General features: G+C 43.3%; 1 protein-coding gene across 1 annotated transcript; it reads left to right on the forward strand.

Moving 5' to 3' along the window:
- The first annotated feature begins 7,403 nt into the window (after positions 1 to 7,403).
- LOC105894802 (GTPase IMAP family member 8-like) lies at positions 7,404 to 9,556 on the forward strand. Its single transcript, XM_042709385.1, has 3 exons — positions 7,404 to 7,446; positions 7,724 to 8,530; positions 8,646 to 9,556. The coding sequence occupies exons 1-3, from the start codon at positions 7,404 to 7,406 to the stop codon at positions 9,554 to 9,556; spliced, it is 1,761 nt and encodes a 586-aa protein (XP_042565319.1).
- The last annotated feature ends 13,759 nt before the right edge of the window (positions 9,557 to 23,315 follow it).

Genomic DNA, 23,315 nt, shown 5'->3' on the forward strand with positions numbered 1-23,315 from the left:
AGTGAGCCCGATATGCATATTGAATAAAGAGATACTTATACACAACTCTGGAGTCCGAGGTAAACTTTCGTTTTTTAAAGGTTTTCACCTTACAACTTGTTTGGACAGTACTGGCTGCTCTGACTAGGAGCCTGATTGCGTGTCTACAGATTCTTCATTTAAATGAGTGAGAAGGAAGAAGCAAACAATGCAAACAAAGCTTCCCTTTTTTAAAGCATGTGTACTGCACACCACACATAAGTCCAGGCACGTGCACAGACATTTTGGGGGGCAGGTGCTCAAACCAAAAAAAGGGCACCCATCGCCAAAATTATTAATGAAATAAAAAAAATAATAATAATAAATAAATAAAAAACACAGTAGGATATTCTCAACTTAAATATTTATTTTTGATAACAAACTAACTCAAATTATCTCCTGAACATAACTCAGTCCTACACTCTGTCTGTCCTTCCTCATCCATGATGGGCTCCTCTGAACCAGGTAGGGTTACTGATTCTCCCTTATTTGTTTTACTAGTTGATGGCCTGATCCAAGATAAAAGAAAGCTGCTACCCTGAGCTCCTTGCTGCAGTGCCCTGTCCTTCTGCTTTTGGAGTCTCTCTTTTCTTGGCATTTTGCTGCAAATTTTGTAAATGAGATAAATCAATGTTGTGCATAATGATCAAGAGTGACTTACATTATCTCTGTAAAGCTGACAACACAGTACACACACATTTTGCTTACTGTTTTCTGACTGAGTTGAAGCATAAGCAGCATTACACTAATAATATAGTCATGTAGCTCAACTTAAGACCTACCTTTCATTTCAATAATTACGATTTTAAATGAAACAAAACTAGTGAACTAGTCTAATTTGTAGAACCGTAAAACTGCCTTTAAATTCTCTGCCTGCCTGCTTGCCTGTCTGTCTGCCTGTATCTCTCTCCCTCTCTCTTCATTAAACACGACAAACGTCAGTAAACAGCTGGACAAGGCTTTGAAATCATGGATTTCGTGAGTTTTGTGTTTGTTAATTTTTTTAGGAAACGTCGGACCAGTTGCGACATAATGTTTTCAGCGGCGCTAATGTTGTGGTTAATTTATCACCAAACAACGTCGGGGGATTGCACAAACACCGTCATTACCTGTTTGTCTGATGCTGCGGGTCAGAGAAGTAGGCTGCAGCCGTTTGGCCTGGCGCTCAGCACTGCATGAGCACTAAAAGTGGAGGAGGAGGAGGGAGGGGCGCGTGGGGCTTGTGAGCGCCGGGTAGCATGTCGGGGCGAAATTCTCAAAAGAACTCAAATAAATGCCCCGTCAAATATCAAAACACATTTGGGGGGAATTGATGACAGAGAGAGTAATTTTTAATGTTAAATATTGATGAATGAAGAAAAAATTTGGCTCCAGCGGAAGGGGCACTTTTCTCATCCAAGGTAAAAGGGCAGGTGCTTGAGCACCACTAGGGGTCTATCTGTGCACGTGCCTGCATAAGTCACTGTGTGAGAAATAATCAGGACATCAGGTTTTTAGTGCCTCTTTTATTGTACACATGTCTGACCTAAGGTTTACTATGAAACCAATCAAGTTATGAAGATTGGAAGTAACTTTCATGAGGCTGTATTCAAACCAGGTTTTGAGAATCAACATTGTCCCAATTAAATATTGAGTTTTAGTTTAAAATTAATAGAATTGTAATTACAGAAATGCAATTTTGTGGAACAAAAACTTTTACTAGCAACATATCATTAATGAAGCACTACCTTATTGTAGTCTAATATTCACAAGGTGGCCATTTTCCTCTGCCGTGTGTTTCTGTTAGCGTGTGATGACACAAGATGTCTATACTGATTAAGAGAGAGAATAGCAAGACTCTTAGGGTTAGGGTGGTTAGGGTATGCACAGGCAGCTGTCTGTAAGAGCCCCTAACAGATACGCAATGACATTCCACAAAGCCCACTTCAGTCATGGGGAATCTGGGCTAAATGTATGCAACTAAATATAGATATTCAGTTAGAGACAAGCTATCAAACCAAGCATTTCTTAGGGTGCCATATGAAATTTGTAGGTGTGCCGTTACAATACTCGCTGTCATCATCACCCTTCAGAATTTTGCTGTATTCTAGTTTGTTGTTGAGTTAGTTAGTTGAAGATGGTTCAATCAGGTAATCTACTTTGTTGGGTTACAGACAAAGGAATCGTTAGTTTGGTAGGAGGAATTTAGAGAATATATGACATCATGAAATAAAACGACCACAATCTTGAAGTCAATCCGACACTTCAACAGACTTACTGTATACACATGTACTGTTAAAGCATCACCGTTAGAGGGCAGTATTGGCATAATTAGAGCAACAGACAGACAGACAGACAGTCAGACATACAGTAGATGGATAGCAGGATAGATGGATAGCAGGATAGATAGATAGATAGATAGATGGATAGCAGGATAGATAGATAGATAGATAGATAGATATGCCTACTTTATTGATCCCGAAGGAAATGTAGGCATCCAGTAGCTTTTATCACACAAAAGCACAAATACACACAAGCAGGGTTCGAATTACACTGATGCTCGGGATGGCCGAACTCAGGGCATACCTAGTACCATTAATTCTTTCCTCGTATTCGTTTATTTCTATAACTGGTGTGATAGCAATCTAAAAGTGATAGCAATCTTTCAAGCTTTTGGGTTGATTTTCTTATTGTTTCTGGTTATGGTGTATAGCCTTATGGTCAATAGGTGACTGACTGTGAGTCGTGTATGGCCTTATGGTCAATAGGTGACTGACTGTGAGACGTGTATGGCCTTATGCTGTGATTCAGTGTTGCCTCAGTATTTGCTCTGAAGCAATTCATTTTTGTATCATCTCGACATTTATGCATCCGGGTGAATTTAGTAATAAATCATGCTCCCTGTGTGATACTATGGTGTGTGGCAGACATTCATTTATGATGAGGCAGAACTCATGGCAATATACTGTATACCTAGGCTGTATTGCTGTTGTGAGGTTTTATTGTGTACGGAGTGCCATCCTTAAGGTGGGAGCTTCAAGGAGCTGCAGGGTAATTTGAACACTGCACACAAGAACAGTAGGCTATAGTGCTGTGAACCATATGAGCTGTCACTGTGAAAGAGTGTGCCAATAGTGGCAGCGCAAAATGTAGAGAAAATTGTGGGTAAAGATGACAAACATATTTTACCAACATTTTATTGTTATGGCGCTATATAAATCAAATTTGATTGAATTGAATTTGGTGTTGGCATATATAAGCGCATATACTGTTTAGGTTGGAGAATCAATAAACATGACACACAGTCTCTGAGAGTTTGGGAGCACAACATGACTCACATAAAAAAACTGTCCTAGTTAAAAGCTTGGGATCAAAGTTTCTTCACACACCCTTTCTTAGCCCTCCTCTTATTGTTAAATAATTCACTTTCTTTAGCTCTCTCCTGGAAAGAAGATAGTACGATGCCTTCATGGTTTTTTTGGCCTTCATATTGAACATTCATAAACGTAATCTTACAAAGACAGAATCGAAATAAAATATGCCTTGGTGGGTGTGAGAACCCATGTTTTGTAATCAGGAAGTTTCTAGAAATGGCTGATTGACACAGTTCTTCCCACTGCCTGTCACTGTGAAGAGGATCGGATTGTAGTGCAGTGAGCTTCAACCAACGGAAGACTGGGGTGTTCCTGGAATCAGAATTATAATGGACCAAGGAACAGATGCAGGTTAGTCGAAATCTGGATTATTATCCTGGAAATTTGTATGTGTATAACATGTTCATCTCATGTAAAACATGCCATATTTGCATATCAATATCATATCCATATCAAACTGTTGAAATCAATGAAAGAGTTCTGAAGACGTGTGAACATTTTAGTTGGTAGGAACGATTTAAGGTCAGGTTTTTTTTTTTACATATTTAATTTTTTTATACACTTTTACATACCTCCCTTGAACTGTCTAATATCTACCTAGGCCGTAGCATGATATTTTGTGATGTTGGCTTCATTTTTCTATCAGCTTGTCTTATTGGCAATTTTTGTGAAAATGTATAGGCAAATGTATAGCAAATGTCCTTGTAACAAGTTTGTGGAATATGTTATAACTGTCTACATACACAGTATGTATTAAAGCTCTTAATGCACTGTTTTTAATGTCTACTTTAAAAAAATGATTGCATTACCACATTGATGCTGTTTCTAGTACTTACATTCCAATAATATGTCAAATTCTAAATGTGTAAATTGTCCATTGGTGTTCCGGTTTTGGGCTTATTTCTGCTTGTTTTAAATGATAATTAAATTCCCTTGGGCTACACTTCACAAATAATAGACAATATAATTTAGAATTTAGAAATAGACATTCATTGCAGACATAATGAGCCCACAGGATGAGGATCATGGCATGTTAGCCATCGCTACAAAGCAATTTGAGTGGGAGATCATTGCATTCTCATATTTTATTGACCATAATTAATCTTGGACACAAGGTACTTTGAGCAGCGATAAGGTCCTCTTGGGGTTCTTGCAAAGAGATAAGGGCTTGTCTCAAAGTCTAAAAGGTCTTTCGGTCTGATACAGATCTATCACCTTAATTATACTCCAGTGCAGATACAAAATTCTCTAGTCTGGCACACACTGCATGGCATCTAGCAGAAGAGAAAAGAGTGGTATGTTTTTCCACCCATTCAAGTCCAGAGTCTGGAAAAACGTGGCAATAGGGCGTAACAATAGTCTGCATGTGATGACATTCATAAACAATATATGTAAAATCTAAATCTGGTGTAAACTGGTGTTTCCCATTTCATATAAATCATGTCTGCACTGCAATTGGTCAGACCAAAGTCCAGACATCTGTCAAAGATGAAATAGTTTACACAGCATAGCAGTTGCTTTATAGTCACCACTTCAGTTTGAACTGAAAAAATGTATGGGGTTAAATTGTTGGAGGAAGTTTCCATAGAATATTTGCCTACATATTTTCAGGCATTCACAGTACATATCATTTGAATATAGCAAGGTGCAGCTAGTTGTTTCATTTCCTTCCCTCCAAAGGCACAATGAGTCAGTGGACAGTGTTTGTGGTGAGGACAACAAATGAAGAAGGATGATAATGTCGTAGTGAGATGCATCCATAATTTCTGTCATATCAGAATCTAATTACAGAAATTAGAGCTTGTGAAAGAACAGCTCTGTGCCCATTGTATGCTGTTAGCCCTTCTAAATAAAGTTTGTGCCATATTAACTTGTGTGGTAGTCATCACTGTTTTCTAAATAATGTGTGTGCCATATAAACTTGTGTGGTAGTCATCACTGTTTTCTAAATAATGTTTGTGCCGTATAAACTTGTGCGGTAGTCATCACTGTTTTCTAAATAATGTTTGTGCCATATTAACTTGTGCGGTAGTCATCACTGTTTTCTAAATAATGTGTGTGCCACATTAACTTGTGCGGTAGTCATCACTGTTTTCTAAATAATGTGTGTGCCATATTAACTTGTGTGGTAGTCATCACTGTTTTCTAAATAATGTTTGTGCCATATTAACTTGTGCGGTAGTCATCACTGTTTTCTAAATAATGTTTGTGCCATATTAACTTGTGTGGTAGTCATCACTGTTTTCTAAACAATATTTGTGCCATATAAACTTGTGCGGTAGTCATCACTGTTTTCTAAATAATGTGTGTGCCATATTAACTTGTGTGGTAGTCATCACTGTTTTCTAAATAATGTGTGTGCCATATTAACTTGTGTGGTAGTCATCACTGTTTTCTAAATAATGTGTGTGCCATATTAACTTGTGTGGTAGTCATCACTGTTTTCTAAATAATGTTTGTGCCATATTAACTTGTGCGGTAGTCATCACTGTTTTCTAAATAATGTTTGTGCCATATAAACTTGTGCGGTAGTCATCACTGTTTTCTAAATAATGTTTGTGCCATATTAACTTGTGTGGTAGTCATCACTGTTTTCTAAATAATGTTTGTGCCATATTAACTTGTGTGGTAGTCATCACTGTTTCTTGCAAGATTTTGCAAGATGTCTTGGAACTTCATACATACAAATAGACCATTGCTTACCTATGCAAATCTTCAAGTGATCATGCATATTAATAATGTCATGTTTACGGTCAACAGAGGAAGTCTGCCATACATCTACACTGGCAAGAGCTGAAAGCAAGGATCGTCCTCCAGACAGTAAGAGGAACTATTTGCTAAATTATATAATTAATGATATTGTAAAGTTCAGTGATTATATTATTGTAGTTCCTGCTAATTATTTTTGTTAGCCATCAGAAACTTTGTACTGACCTGGTATCTTGGATGACTATATATCCATTCACCTGCCTCCATCTTGGATGACTATAAATCCATTCACCTGCTTCCTAATACCTTGAATAGTTATCTGTGGCAAATGTGTTGTCAACTCACTTTTTGCCAAATTAGAGAAAAATCAGTAAATCACAAAGCAGCCATGTCTAACCTTGTCAGATGTTGAAGCTAATGTATAATATGTATTGCAATATAATATGCAAAATAAACAAATAAATAAATAAATAGTACAACGAACTATTTAGTCTATACATAGTCTCAATAACTATTTACATTCCACTCCCTATCATCACATTTCAAGGGTCACAGTGTAATCCTTCTGGCCCTTCCTCTCTGCAATTCATCAATCTCATCATCGTATGAAATCTGACCACCAAACTCATGGTTAATACTGATTACAGCCAGACCACCAATGCTTAGTTATTCAGCATTTTGGTGTATTTGGACAGTCTGACATACTTTTTTCATTCCAAGATAGGCATAACTCTTGATAAGTTGAATCAGGTCTAATTAAACTGGCTAGCTCACTACACCAAAACTAACGTTGTTAATATTACTCAAATTTCAATTTCATGACACAACGAAAATGACACAAATTGCGGTACAGCTGAACTTGTGCTGTTTTGCTACAAATAGCCTGATTACAGTTTAGACTAGTGGCAATAACAAATGTCACACCCCTTCACTGGCTAGCTAACATTAGCAAACTAGCAAGATTACCTGACATTATGATCCATTGGCTAAAGTTGACACTACAATCAAAATTGCATACCTTTCTCCTTGGCACGTTTCTGTTATTCTTCCTTTCTTTTTGTATTGCGCCCCGGATGGCTTTTGCCTCTTCATAGTTCTTTCTAGTCTCTTTCCTCCACGCTCGCTTTGACACACACTCCACCCATACCCATCAATGTGCTAGCATGTTCTGACAACACAGAGGTGGTACCCCTACCTCTTTAGATTTTTGGCAAATGTTTCCCTTTTTTTATGTCAAAATATTGGTTGGAGATATTAGAAGGGGCGCAAAAAACTCTGCCCAGCAAAACAAAAAGTTTTTAAATTAGATTCACTTCAAGCACGATGGACTATGCCCCGTTGCCCATTGCCCTGTTCATTGCCAATTGCCCGTCAATAAAATGAGGGACCATATCATGGACTTATAAACTCATAAAGTAGTATAAACTCGTGTACTGTACCTTGCATTGGTGTTTAGAAGTGTGTAGGGGAAAACATAAATCTTACCCTTGATAAAGTGTCTGAAGAGAAAAGGGAGAGTTACACTTCTAGTCTAAATAAAACTTATTTGGAATTTCTTTTAGAACTTATATTCCACAATTATCTGTCTTAAAAATCCAGATGAATGAAATATAAAAATAAAAATGTTCTTTTCGTCATTCCAGTGTCTGACCTTCGGATTGTGCTCCTGGGAAAGAGTGGAATGGGGAAGAGCTCGTGTGGGAACACCATCCTGGGAAGAGATGCATTTCAGACTCGCTCATCTTCAGCCTCTGCTCCTGTGACCCAACAGTGTGACATGGCTACAGGCAGAAACCGAGGCAGAGGCAAGCGTCTGCTTGTCACAGATACTCCAGACCTGTTTGATTCCCAGCTCACCTACGACCAAGTCCGTAAACAAATCACAGACATTAAGCACTTAACTTCTCCCGGTCCTCATGTACTACTGCTAGTTATTCAACCAAGTAGACTGGGAATTGAGGGTGTGGTACTGAAAATGATAGAGGAAGCTTTTGGTGACAGAGCTTTAGCCTTCACAATGGCCATTTTCACACATGTTGATAATGAGGCGGAACGTACCTTTATTGATCTACCCGTCAGCAAAAACTTACTAGGGCTCCTCAGTAACAGATATCATTTGCTAAACAACACAGACAAAGATGACCGCCGTCAGGTCAATAGCCTCTTAGATAAGATTAACAAGATGGTAGAGGAGAATGCATGCCTCTGCAACCCTAAAACTGGGACTGAATATGATAGCTTGGCTAGTCATGTTTCAAAATATGTCTCTATCACAAGACCTGATCCAGTGGGAGAGAGCATGTGTCAGAAGGGTGATAGGCCACACTCTGAACAGGAAGCACCCAAGCCAAGATTGACGCCGAAGCCCGGGGACCAAGTGTCTACAGCACAGGGGAAGGCACAGCCAGAGGGGTTGACTCACAGGGAAAACACTGGGAATGTTGTGAAGGGTGAGTACAATTTTAAGTTATAAGTGAATGTAAGTAAAAATGTACGTGAATTTCAGCATTTGTGTGGTTAGGCAATGTGGTTTTTCTCACCAATCTTACATTAACCATCTGACAGAGAGTGTGCGGCTCGTCCTACTCGGGAAGACAGGAGTGGGGAAAAGTGCTACAGGGAACACCATTCTCGGTAGGAGGGAATTTCAGTCTTCAAGTATGCAGCAATCTGCCACAATCAACTGTGAGAAGAAAAGCACAGTGATTGGTGCGAGAGAGGTAGAGGTTATTGACACCCCTGGACTGTTCAATAGCGCTGTAACACCCGAGAAGGCTTGCGAAGAAATTGGAAAATGCATTAGTTTTGCATCGCCTGGGCCCCATGTGTTCCTGCTGCTGCTCTCTGTGGGACGCTTCACCCAAGAGGAGAGAGAGGCGGTGAAGATGATCCAGGAGATATTTGGAGAGGAAGCCAACAAGTACACCATTGTGGGCTTCACCAGAGGAGATAATCTAGATGATGGAGATATTGAGGGGTACATCCAGAAAGGCAATGCCAAGTTAAGAGAACTTATTCAAGATTGTGGTGGCAGATATCACATTTTCAACAACAAAGACATAAACAATGAACACCAAGTCAGCTCTCTGCTAGAGAAGATTGATAAGATGATTCATCAAAATGGAGGAGGGTTTTATACAACCAGGTTCTATGAGAATATAGAAAGAAAAATCAAAACTAGGGAGAACAGTCTCAGGGAAATGTCTCAGCAACCACTATTACAGCAAAGTACAACACATTCAGAAATAAATGACCAAAACCTTCACACAAGTAAAAAAAATGAAAATAAAGACGTATCCAGTTTTGAGAAAAGTGTTACAGACAAGGAAGGTATGAAGATATATGTAACACCAGATGGTTTGGTCATAAGATTTGAGGCTGAGATGGCTCAGGCAGTGGAAACAGCAAGAGTAGTTGAAGAAAAAATAAAATCAGGGAATGCCAAAAAGACAAAAATCTTCTGCAAAATAGCATAGGATATCTGTTCTGTTCCTAGTAAAATGCCTATTACAAAATTAGCAAAGACTGTTGAATGAATGCACAACAGTTGCTAATAGTTTGTACATATGTACCATATCTGAAACACAGCATGACAAAGGAAGATATAGTGAACAAGGAAACGAGACTGAACAAGGAAACGAGATATACATTATCTGATTGAAGTACCAGCAGTTTTTTGTGGCCAAATGATCACACCCTCTGTCTTATTTAACAGATTGTTTGAAAGTGCAAAGACAACTCTTGTTATGCTGATTACTGTTGTGCTACAGTATGTGTTTCTTGTGTATTTATTTCTGTTTTCTTTGGTTGTTACAGACAGTGAGTGCTGCCTATAATTGCCGCTTTTCCCCGGTATTAGCCAATATTGGTAAAACACCTCAGAAAGTAGTACTGTAATTTTACGTTTGTTTCTTTTCTTTCTTTTTCCCAATGTTTTTGTTTATTGGTTTATTGAGGGGCCAGTAGCTAGTCTCTTGCACCTGATCCTATGCTCAATGAGCCCCTAGCTCCAATTTGCTGTGATTTTTACCAGTATTCCTCACTTGTTGACAAGTTGCCGTGTTTGTCTTCCTTAATGGGCGTGCTGTGCCACAAGTAAGATATTTGTAGTGTTGTTGCACTAGCTATTGGCTTCATCTGTGCGATCCTGGTGTAATTTATGACTGGCTGGCCCTCCATATTTTAATCATGTCTTTTGTATAATGTACAGTATAATAAATGGGCCTATTATTTTTTATATACCCGCCTCTGTAAAATCCTTAAAGAACTCTGTGACAGGGAGTAGGAAGGCTTTCAATAATAAGGTACATCTTGTTACACTCATGATGAGTTAAAATGCATGCCACTACCAGAGACAACAACAGATACACCTCAAGATAGACCTCCACAAGATTTCACAACTCAGGCACAACCACTGGCTTGCTTTTTCAGCAGCCTCAAACAGCCTCCTGTAAAGTTCCTTTGAGTGGCCGTCCTCAAAAAACAAAGTCCAACAGAAGTGATGAGGTATTTTAGCTACAAAGCCTCTAACACCTATCTCCACTGGTCTTGTGTGGCCTTGCCAACCTCGTTGCCTTGCTTCAGCTACCAGTTCCGCATACTTTAGCTTCCTCCTTTCAAATGCTTCCTCAATCGTATCTTCAAAGGGAATTGTTAACTCAGAAAAGTAAGCAATGCGTAAACACTCAGAATACACCACCATATCTGGTCTCATAGTATTCACAACAATACATTGTCGAACTTAAAGTTGTCTTAACAATTAATTATCTAGGCTCTGAAACCTGTCCTCAGTCACTCAATGTTGAACTGTACCACCTGCTTAAACTCCTCACAGGTTTTTCTACAATACGAGGAATCACTTCACCACAAGCGTTGTGTGTGCTATGCAATGAAATAAAACTTCTCTTCCACCAGTTTTTCCTTATTTATAGAAACAATTCTACATTTTCAGGATTTACGTATTGGGTGAAGAATGTTGAGCACAAGCCGTTGTGTGTGCTATGCAATGAAATTCTAGCTCATGTATACCTGAAGCCTTCGAAATTGAGACATTTAGAAACAAAGCACGCCAACTATAAAGATAAACACTTAAATTATTTTAAACATATGAGCCAAAATCTCGAGGCATCCCAAAAGACATTTGAACGTGCCATCAATGTTCAGGAGCAGGCACTGCGTGGATCCTATCTGGTCTCCTACCGGCTAGCTAAAAGCAAGAAGGCCCATACGGTTGCAGAAGTTGCCATCGATATGTGTGCACTGCACTCATAGGTGAAAAAGAAGCAGCAAAATTAAAGACAATTCCCCTGTCAAACGACACTGTTCATAGGAGGATATATGATGTCCAATGATGCTGAGCAGCAGCTCACTTAACATCTCTGCACTATTTTGCCTTACATCTCAATGAATCCACAGACATGGCTAGCCGTGCCATTCTCTTGGTTTATGTGCGGTATGTGCGGAATGATGACTTTGAACAGCAGTTCTTATATAATGCAGATTTGCCAACATCTACCACTGCAGCAGAGATTTTTTGAACATAAGTGCTGTGATAAGAGGAACATGTAAGTCCATCTCTGACAAAAAAGGTGAACATGTAAGTCCATGGATTCTCCTTAAGAGGTTGAACATGTCAATTCATAATTTCCTATTAAAAAGTTGAAAATGTATGGTCCATAATTTCTCAAAGAAGTTGAACATATAGGCCTATGTCCATGATTGCATAACTGATCCTGACTATTAAACAGTTGCATGTGTTTTCAATGGTAAAACAGTAGTATAGTATTAAGCCTAGTAGTAGTAATAATACAATTGTTAAATTATTCCCACCCCCCTCCCGTTTTGTCATTTCTCCCGTATTTTACGAGGTCCAAACATATTTTATTAATCAAATCAAAATGTTTGTCCAATGTTCTAAAGTTGCCAGATCATGTATGAAACGCAATCAATACACTATACCATTTTCAACCCATTTTGTCAATCTGGCAACCTACAACCTATTGCGCAGTTGATCATTCTGCTCCGGCTATTGACGCGCAAAGTTGAAACTCAAAGGGAAAGGGAAAATGGCAGAAGGCGACGCCAGTGTAGCACCAAAGGAGGATAAATATGCTTGTAAATGTTCTTGTTGGACAGAGGAGTTTCTATGAATATCGAACAGTGGTCACCAACCTTTTTTGGCCAAAGATCACGACCTCTGCCGTGGTGACAGGCAAGATCTACCTATTGAGGCGTTGAGGCTGTACTTACAACTTAACTTTTTATTTAGCCTAATTGTAATTGAATGAAATGAAACACTTTGGTCCAGCTTTCAAATTGATGTGACCAAGAACACACTAAATCACTTAATTTCAGTGCAACATAAAAAGGAAAATATTTGTTCACCGCACACAATATGAACAAGAAAAAACACATTTGCAATGAGCAGGCTGGATATGAACTGCTTTATTTATCAACTGAAGTTACAACACAACACTGACAATCTTTATTTTCAGATTTGACAGTTGTTTTGAGGCCCCCATGTTGCCACTCTTCAGAGGAGAATCAAGGAGAAGCACATCTTGCAATTGGCTACCTTAGATAGTTTTTCTAATGATTGAATGCACCTTTCAATGGAATTGAAGGCTTAACAAGCTAATCAGACTAATTATGTGTTGCAATTATTCAGTATTGAGTAGTTACAGGTATTCAAATCATGAAAATGATTAGGGTGCCTAAATATTTGCACAGCCTATTTTTCACATTTGATTTCATTTCACACAATTAAATACTGCTACACTAAATATTTTTGTCTGGAAAAACACCCCAGTACTCAGTGTTAACTAGAAAATGAATAATATACCACTGTGAGAGTAAATTAGAGTAAATTATCATGCAGCCTCAGAGGGGTGCCAAAACTTTTAATACGACAGTATGCCTCCTTATTAATATTTCGAAAACCAACGCGGGAAGTGGGAGTGGAACTAACATAAGCGCAAACGTACTCATGTAATGTGTCACCTTTAACATTAATATTAATATTTAGAAACACGTTGCAGTGTTAAACGAGTTGTAGAAGTTAAAATAGACAAATCTGTCTGGAAAACCGTTCTTTTGGGAAAGCTAATACATAACGTTAATCTATAAATAAGAAGTTTTTTTTAACAAACTGGCCGATAACCAACATAACAACGCCATCCAAGAAAGCTCGAGGATGTTATGCACGCGAGTTGAGCCTAGTTGCGAGCTGTCAGACGAGCTGTCAGAATGTTGGAAATATCTCTACATCTACGACGTGAAGTGCCCCCAAAAAGTTTTGTCTCCATGTTACTTTGAATCTCAATAGTAAGGCTATAATGGCCATATACATATATACATGTGTATATGTCTATGGTAATCTATTTTGATAGTTTAGATTTCTTCTCAGTATTTTCAAAGTGCACGAGCTGTGGGAAGCACAAGAAAAGTGAGCGTCTAGCAGCGATTATCATAGACATATGCACATGTATATATGTCTATGGCGATTATATGGCCTTACTATCGAGATTCAAAGTAACATGGAGACAAATCTTTTTGGGGGAACTTCACGTCGATCAGAAACCCTTGAATATAAAAATGACTCAGTGAAATCGGTTGCAAAATGTAAACGCTATAGTGATTTTTATACAGAAAAACCGCAGATCCACCGTTCATGTGTTTGTTTTACAGGACAGCTGGTCCCACTCCAATATGGCGGCGACGTAACTCGTCACGGCAACAGGCTGAAGCAGTCAAAAGGGCGTCTATCTATATATGTCTATGGACACATCTGGTGTGTGACTAACGAAAGAATAGCGTAGGACTGACGCATGACTAGCGTGGGACTGACACATGAGGAGCGTGTAACAGCGACCAAGTGACGTGTCACTGGTGCACGACAAATGTGTGCTGACGTGTCACTGGAGCGCGACAAACGATAAGTCAACCTTAGACGAGCGTGTTGAGCGTGTGATTAACGTTTGAATAATGACAGAATAGCGTTTTGCTGGCTTGTGGGTTTTATGGTGAAATGGGTATAAAACGCTGGAAAATCATAGTGGATTCAGTTGATCTGAACAGTGAACATCATGCCGCCAAGACGACGAAATGTTGTGAGGGGGGCTTCTGCTACTAGCGCTGCTGCAAGTAAGAAGATGATAAATGCTGCTGAAAGTAAGAAGAATACAAAGTCTCTTTCACTAGCAATGTCTTCGGACAAAGATTTACTGTTATTATTACTGTGATTTACGAAATAACGGGCGTTATTCCTGGGGTTTTATGTTATTAAAATAAATGATTTAAATTTGACACTGAATTTGTGTTTCTCAATGTTTATTATTAGAAAACATCAACACATCCACACACATTGTCCATGACCAGTCATTGCATGACATGATAGCATGGAATATGTAGATTTATAGTGCGCAGAATAACGTTTGCAATGATGTAAGTTGCGTTTGTTGATCACGTATGGTTAATAACATATTAATTGTAGAAGGGACATGATAAAATCAAGATCTTCCCTTGGTGAAAAAACTTTCGCCGATATCTTCCTAAGAGAGATGGGTTAGGGTCTCAAATTTCCCGGGATCAAAGAGGACGTTAGTAGGCATGTCCAAACTAAAAATCACGTCTCAGGATTGCTGCGCACATAAGCTATTTTGGGTGCATCAACTGTACTCAGTCTACCCTACACAACGACTGACTACGATAGCCAAACGCGTGCAACGTTAATAAAACGTTCCACGAACGTTCTCCAGCGTTTAAATTAAACGTTGAAGAACGCTGGTCTCCATGAGAACTTTTGTGCATGTTCAAAAACGTCTCGGTTACTTACGTAACCTCGGTTCCTTAAGCAGGAACCAGATATAACACAATGGTACATGACGTCATGTCATGGCTACAAATCGAAGCATTTATCTATTCACGCCTGAAAGGCCGCGAGATCTGTCAGCGCGCGCTCCTGGCCCCGCCTGCCAGGAGTACTATAATACCATTACGCGCGCCCAGATCTGCCTTGGAAAGAAACTGAGCAAGACAATCAATCCAAGGTAACACTGTACACGCCAACCTTGTTATATCTGGTTCCTGCTTAAGGAACCGAGGTTACGTAAATAACCGAGACGTTCCTTATCGCAGTTCACTGCGATATAACACAATGGGACCCTATACATTCCCGCGTGATAATACAGTGGCAGCCAATTACACACACCAGCTCTACTTAAGCCTTTGCCCTCATAGAGGTTCATACGGCCGCTGGCGGTGAACATATTAACAGGGCAACCTTTGTCATAGGCGGCAAGGATCGCGATCCTGCGCCTGTAGGAAACCACCCTGGAGTGTTTCATGTGCAACAAACATGTAGACACCGATGAACACACTTATCATATACATCGTTCTCAGGTCAGGGGATTCAGAGATCGCTCGCCTGCAGAACACCAAGAATTTAACAGGGCCACCTTTATCATAGGCGACAGGGATCCGTGATCCTGCGCCCGTAAGAAAACCCTGGGATGTTTCATGTGCAACATAACATGTAGACACTAATGAACACACTTATCATATCTATCGTTCTCAGGCCAAGGGATTCAGAGATCGCTTGCCCGCAGAACGCTATGAAGAAAACTAGGTTCAGCCACATCTAACATATAGAATCTAATGAAAGTGTGGCGAGAACTCCAGCTTGCAGCTTTGCAAATATCTTCCACTGAGACGCCCTTTAGTAAGGCCCAGGAAGACGAGACCCCCCGCGTAGAGTGCGCATGCAACTTCTCCGGGGGATCTAAAGACAAGCTCTTATAAGACAACACGATAGCCTCTACTATCCAATGGGAGAGGCTCGGTTTTGATAGAGGTCTGCCTTTTGCGCGTGCACCGAAGCACACGAATAGCTGATCTGACTGTCTGAAAGCTCTAGTGCGCTCTGCGTAACAGCGGAGAGCGCGCACTGGACAGAGTTTATTCAAACGTTCCTCCTCTGCTGACGCAAAGGGAGGAGGCGAGAAAACTGCTAATTCAATCACCTGATTGCGGAATGGGGTTACCACCACTTTAGGTGTGTAAGCAGCATTAGGTCGCATAACCACTCTGTCACCAGCGATCGAGAACTGAAGGCACGATGGACTGACTGACAGGGCTTGCATGTCACCAACGCGTTTTGCTGACGTTAACGCCAGCAGCAGCGCGGTCTTTAAAGAGACAAACTTTATGTCCACTGTCTCCAGGGGCTCGAACGGAGGCCCTGTGAGAGCACGTAACACCACTAGCAGATCCCAAGAGGGTATGAGGTGTCTCTCTGGCACCCTGAGCCGTCTCACCCCCGCCATAAAGCGTGACGCTAGCGGGTGACTGCCAGGAGAACTGCCATTAATGCCTGCGTGGCAGGCTGAAATGGCAGCCATGTACACTTTGAGAGTAGAAGCCGCCTTCCCCTCATCAAACAACTGCTGTCGGAATTCGAGAATAACGCCCAGCGCGCAGTTAACGGGGTCGTGCTGACGCGCAGCACACCACTGCTCAAAACTGCGCCACTTCAGCGTATACAGAGCCCGTGTTGATACAGCTCGGGCACTCTGTATTGTAGCCACCACCGCGTCCGACAAGCCTGACGCTATGAGCCTGCACCTTTCAGGTGCCAGGCTTTGAGACGCCACCACTCCGGATGGGGGTGCCACACCGTCCTGTGCGCCTGCGTTAGGAGGTCTCTCCGTAGAGGCAGCTCCCAAGGCTGCTGCACTGACATATTGACCAGATCTGCCACCCACGGCTGGTTGGGCCAGTAGGGGGCTATCAATATCAATTCCCTGCCCTCGCCCGCAATCCTGCACAGCACCTGCTGGAGGAGCGGGATCGGGGGAAAAGCATATAGGGGTAGGGCTGGCCACTGGTGGCCCAGCGCGTCTATGCCTAGTGGGGGATCGTCGCCCCCTAGCGAGAACCAGAGCGGGCAGCAGGTGTTCTGCCTGTTCGCGAACAGGTCCACCTGCGCCTTGAAAAAACGCACCCAGATCTGACCTATCACTTGTGGGTGAAGGCACCAGTCTGCTGCTCGAGGATCGCCCCTCGATAACAGGTCTGCACCGTAGTTGAGGTGGCCTGGTATATGAACTGCCCTGAGGGACAGGACGTGCCTCGCTGCCCACAGGAGCAGGCGAGTCGCCCAATGGTGTAATGACGGGGAGCGCACTCCGCCCTGGCGATTCATATACGCCAAGGTCGCAGTGTTGTCCGTCCTCACTAGTACATGCTGACCACTCAGCCTGGGCAGAAAGTGTTGTAGAGCTAGGACTACTGTTCGCAGCTCTAACACATTTATGTGAGACGCGGCTTCTGTCACAGACCAGAGACCGTTCACGCCTCTCCCTTCGCAGACCGCTCCCCAGCCTTTGGTGGAAGCGTCTGTGGTCACCACCACCACGCGACGCGACACTATGCCCATAGTGCCTGACGCGGCGAGAAACCAGGGGGTTCTCCAGATCGCCAGGGCTTTCCTGCATCTGGAGGACACCACTACTCTGCGATGCCTGTCTGTGACTGCGTTGAGCTTCATAGACAGGTACCATATTTGGAATGGCCGCATACGCAACATCCCTAACGGGAGCGCTATAGCGGCCAAAGCCATCATTCCTAACAGGCGTTGGCAGCGCAGCGACGAGACTGACTGTCCCCGTCGGAACTGGCGCACGCATGCTTTGATGGCACTCTTCCGTTCTTGAGACAGCCTGACCTCCATGGAGGTGAAGTCTAAGATCATACCCAGAAAATGCGTAACTCGATACAGGTGTGCCACCACTAGATGGCCATCCTGCACTGCTGCAGCTTTTGAATGGGAAGCAATTAACCAGTCGTCCAAATAGTTGTACACGCGTAAGCCGCGTAGACGTAATGGGGCGATAGCTGCCTCTACGCACTTTGTGAATACCCTCGGCGCTAGGGACAGGCCGAATGGGAGTGCGTTGAATTGGTACGCTATTCCTCCGAACGCAAACCTCAGATATTTCCGATGTCTGTGGTGGATCGGAATGTGGAAATAAGCGTCTTTTAAGTCTATCGTGATAAACCAATCGTTTGGCCTTATAAACTGCACAAGCCTGCGTGGGGTCAACATTCTGAACCGTAGCGGCATGAGTGCTTTGTTTAACACACGTAGATCTAATATAGGCCGATAATTCCCGTCTCTTTTGGGTACGAGGAAGTAACGGCTGTAGAAGCCTGCATTCCTTTCTTTGAAAGGAACTCTGCTTATGGCCTTTTTTCTGAGCAGGGAGACAATCTCTTCCCGTAGGAAGTGAGACTGTTCTCGCTGTATCACAGACTGTATTACTCTGCTGAAAGGCGGAGGGGAACGGGCGAATTGCAGAACGTAACCCTTTGAGACCGTCTTTAGCACCCATGGTGACACTGCGCATGCGCGCCAACTTTCTGCACAACCAGGGAGGTTGTGTTCTGAGTTGAATTTGTCGGGGACTAACCCGCTCATGGTCAATGAGTCTAAGCCTAGATCTACACCCACTCCGCCTAGGGAGGGGGACGAGATCTGGGGCTGCCCCCTCATGTTTTCGAAAAAAAATTTGGGGGTGCGATTGCACTGTGTGCATCGCGGGGGGAGTTGCACAAGCATGCCTGGGCACTGCGCCATCTGGGACAGGAGTTAGGACACATGATTGTGGTGCTTGTGAAAACCTGCTTACCGTGCTGGACATGATTTCCACATGTGAGCGACGGGCTGATTTCTTTGGAGGCGGTGTGGGCTCCACCGCTCCCCCCTGTGTGACGAGTGGCTGACTGTCACGGTCAGGGAGCCTGAGGTCTCCCTCTGCCTCGCCCGCGGCGAGTGGAGTGCTGCCGCGGAGCCTGGGCTGCGCCCTGGGCAGGGCGCGCAGCTGGTTGTTGTGCTGCAGGCTGCGCTGGAGGGCGGAAGGGATGTCGGAACCCGCTTCTCTTCCGGCCCGGTGCGGGTGTGGTGTGTCCTGAGGAGGACGTCTCACCCGCGCCACTAGAGCGAGGCATCCAAGCCTGGAATACCTCTCTGCTCTTCTGCTGTTCTTCGAACTTGGCAGCCATTGTGACCACTGCTTCCCCAAAGGCGCCCTGGACAGAGACCGGGGCGTCGAGGAGTGGTGCTTTTTCTCTGTCTGACAGCTTAGCCAGTGATAGCCACAGAGACCTCTGGGTAGCCACCGCGGCACCCATCACCCTTCCCAGTGCCTGTGCCGTGCACCGAGTTAGTCTGAGCGACAGAGTTCTGCCACAGACGGGTGATCTTCCCCCAGCGACAAGGCAAGCTCAGTCAGGAGCTTTGCCTGGTAGCGCTGTAGCAATGCAGCCGTATTGTTCGTGCAGGCAGCCTGCCCTGCAGCCAAGTAGGACTTCTCTGCCAGTTGAGCCTGGTGTCTGCTCACCCGCGTGGGCAGGAGAGGCTTCTGGCCGAGACGCATCGTGGGGGATGCGGGCGAGAGGTAGCCCGCTACTGCATCCTCCACCTGAGGAAAAGAGAGGTAGCCCCTCTCCTTAGCCATGTGGAGCTGCATGTAGGGCGCGAACCCCGGCACCGGGGCTCGGCCCGAGTAGGGTATCGCCCATGTCGCCTGCAGTTCCTCGTGCACCTCCTCAAAGAAGGGGATGCTGGAGGGAACTGACGTGGCGGGGCCAGCATAGAACTCCCTGTCCAGCAGCGAGGACCGCACACTGGGAGGGGGAGGGAGAGGGAGCCCGAGGCAGCTGGCTGCTCTCAGCGCAACCTCGTGGAGCTGCTGGCCCAGGAGCCGAGACGAGGTAGGAGGTGTCTCCACCCGCAACCTGACGTCATGGCTCGTCTGCATTGCTTCCGCGATTGAGCTGTGCCCATCGGAGAAGTCTAGCAGACTATCATCATCCAGGCTGATGTCCAGCTCGAGCGCATCGTGGGGGATTGCCTGGACACCGCTTGGTTGAAGCTCCTCCGCCTCGCTGCCCGCAGCCCCAGGGCTGACAGGCGGCGGAGACGGGGAGAGACCCGGGAGCGGAGCTGCCGCCGCAAGGCGACTGCTCACGCTCACCAAGTCTAAGGCTGAAGACGCACTCATTCTTACGGGGGCGTCAGCCCCGGATGGAACTAGTGCAGTCTCCTCGGCGTCCTTGCGCTTCCAGAACGCAAGGCGCCTGGCAGCCTTAGCTAGCGGGAGGCTAGCACAGATGGGACAGACAGGGGCTTCGCCTGAGAAGGCGCCCTCCGCGTGGTCCCTGCCTAGGCAGGTCACGCACCGACGGTGGCGGTCGCCCTTGGGACGGACGTGACCGCAGTCGGGTAGTGTCTGGCCATCTTTTATCAATCTGAAAGTAGAGAAGAATGTTAAAACACAAGCACACTATCTGCAACGAACACGTTGTTAGCAAGCTAGCAGGCTAGTCAGGGACTTAGCCAGCCAAGCAGCAAGGATAGCAGCAACTACTTTCAAAAATGAAATTAAGCCAATGAATTTCGTAGCGCCCTGAGCTAGTGAGGGTTAAGGAACCCGATAACTCACCAACCCGTAGAGAGCGAAAGCACACAAAACTCTTTTGACTGTGGTAAGCGTTTGAGAAATACTCAGAGATGTTCACTCCGTCTTGCGAAGTTTCAAAAGAGGCAGATCTGGGCGCGCGTAATGGTATTATAGTACTCCTGGCAGGCGGGGCCAGGAGCGCGCGCTGACAGATCTCGCGGCCTTTCAGGCGTGAATAGATAAATGCTTCGATTTGTAGCCATGACATGACGTCATGTACCATTGTGTTATATCGCAGTGAACTGCGATAAGGAACAAGGCTTACGTTTATAAATATAGAAGTTAAAGAACATTTTAGGTAACATAGCAGCATACAAAATAGCATACAATATAGCAACATGGCCTTAATAGCTTTTACATTGGTAGAATATTGTATGGTTTCAAAGTCATGGTGTAGTAGTTGTGTTTAATTTGAAAAGTAGATCATTATTATCTATTTGCATTTGTTGGTTGCATACTAGTTTTGTTGCCCCTCGGTCCATTGGTACCCTGCATGGACCTGCGTGGACACAGTGGCTGACCTATAGACCAGCTTATCCTTTCTCCCTTAAGAAAATTAGGCAGTGTTCAAAAAGTAGTTAGTACATGAAGGATTAACTGACATCCAAGCAAAAGTCATTCTTTAAAAGGCTGTTTATATCCCTATAATTAGAGGCTTTGGGGAAGTTATGACTATATATAAGGTACTTCACTGACAGATTATCACTTATATTCTTACCATTGGAGAGTTGCTACACTAATAAATTCACCTCAGGGAGTACACAAATAGGTGCTGATATCATCACAAATTTTGTTTAATGATGCTGAGCCTCAAAACCAGAAATATGACCACTGTAATGATTTATGACTACAGGCCACCCCAGCCAGGAGAAGCAGGAAGAGAACATGCCTCATCAAAGTTAGAGCATAGTAGGTGTTGAGGTCAAATGAACATTGTCAATCTTAATTTCAGTTAATTACACCAGCTAACCTGACTTTGCTTTAAAAAACTGCAAGTCCCAGAATGCACCACTAGCAGGCCAGCGCAGGCTGCTCATTATTTTAAGTTGGAGCACCTGTGACGGACAGGTCTCTCAGCAAACATCTCAGCAGAGAGAGAGGCACACAAAGGGTCTACTCGTGGTACAACCAAAGAAGCCACTGGTACAGTAACTTATTGAGTTTCTTATTGCGATGATTATTTGTTGTTGGAAGTGCTATATAGTCATTGATGGTTGATGATGGTTGTATGAATTGTTTGATTTGTGTAATGATAACAACCAAGCAGCACACAGCATACAGGCAGCATATCATATTTTGCTGCATGCATATGAGTTTAGCTTTTTGTTTGAGTGTATTTTGTTGATTATAAATTGAACAATGATGTTTGAAGTGCTTTTCTTAAAAACACCAATGCTGCATACTGTTTGCAGTCATTGAACAGTCTCTGTCATTAGTTGGAATTGTTTCAGCAATATCACCTGTTGTAAGCCTTGGACTTTAGGAGGTCTCAGCCTCCTCTGGTACCAGTCTCCATCGAGGGGGTCAGTGTGGAGGTGGTCAACACTTACAAATACCTAGGAGTGCATCTGGACAATAAACTGGACTGGTCAGCCAACATTGATGCAATCTACAAGAAGGGTCAGAGCCGGCTCTACTTCCTGAGTAGGTTGAGGTCCTTCAATGTCTGCAACAAACTCCTGCGCATGTTTTACCAGTCTGTGGTTGCCAGCGTCCTCTTTTATGCTGTGGTGTGCTGGGGAGGCAGCATAAAGAAGAGGGATGCGGGGCGACTAGACAGGCTGGTGAGGAGGGCGGGAGCTGTTGTGGGCACCGAACTGGACTGCCTCACAACGGTGGCGGAGAGAAGGACCCTGAGTAGGTTGCTGACTATCTTGGACAATGTCCACTACCCACTACACAGTACTCTCAACAGACAGAAGAGCATATTCAGTGGCAAACCAACCAGACCAAACAAATAAGGAAAAATAAAGATCAATCTGAGTTGGAAAGAGTTGTCCTGTGCGTCCTTTGGGGTTCATGTACCAGGCCATTTCAAGTTGGGCCAGAGAGTTAGACAAGAAAAACCTAGGAACTTGATAGTAGGTGATAGAAGATGACCAGCTCCAAATGTTTTTTTTTTACCAGTTACAGATAATATTCACATTTCTCTGCCTGTTTGTTCCCTGGAATTGAGCCCATGACCTTGGTGCTGTTATCACATTCATCTTTAAACTGAGCAACCGTAAAATATCAGAGACAGAATGGATATATACCAATAGGAAGAAAACTACTGAAATAATACAATAGACATGAACTGATCAACTGAGGGGAGAAACGAAGATATTTGTCTCTAAAAGACCGGTGACAATTTTCTACTAGTGGAGGTATGAATATGTCTTTGAACACCATGCATTGAGTTCTGCAAGGGAAAAGTTGAGATATAAAGGGATGGGCAGTCGGATTATGAATAAATGGTTTCATCTGCAGATATTCTTCAGTGCTTCAAGTGGTGTCAAGTTTGTTTTATTTAAGATAAACCTTTATTAATCCCCGTAGAGAAATTCAATTTCTGATCCGTATTGCTGTTCAGTTTCAGAGTTCTTCTTTCACAGGCCCTTTCTTTGACCATCCAAATGACTTACACTAAAACATTGTAGTGCTTTATGAATGCAGTTGTTACTACAGTGCCCTCCACAATTATTGGCACCCTTTAGTAAAGATGAGCAAAATGAGA

The sequence above is a fragment of the Clupea harengus genome, chromosome 2 (assembly GCF_900700415.2).
Source record: "Clupea harengus chromosome 2, Ch_v2.0.2, whole genome shotgun sequence".
Classification (NCBI taxonomy): Eukaryota; Metazoa; Chordata; class Actinopteri; order Clupeiformes; family Clupeidae; genus Clupea; species Clupea harengus.

Coding starts and splice junctions, on each gene's coding strand:
- LOC105894802 (XM_042709385.1), top strand. CDS start 7,404: ATGGACTATGCCCCGTTGCCCATTGCCCTGTTCATTGCCAATT. Junction 7,447..7,723: donor TGCCCTGTTCATTGCCAATT/GCCCGTCAATAA, acceptor TCGTCATTCCAG/TGTCTGACCTTCGGATTGTG. Junction 8,531..8,645: donor CACTGGGAATGTTGTGAAGG/GTGAGTACAATT, acceptor ACCATCTGACAG/AGAGTGTGCGGCTCGTCCTA.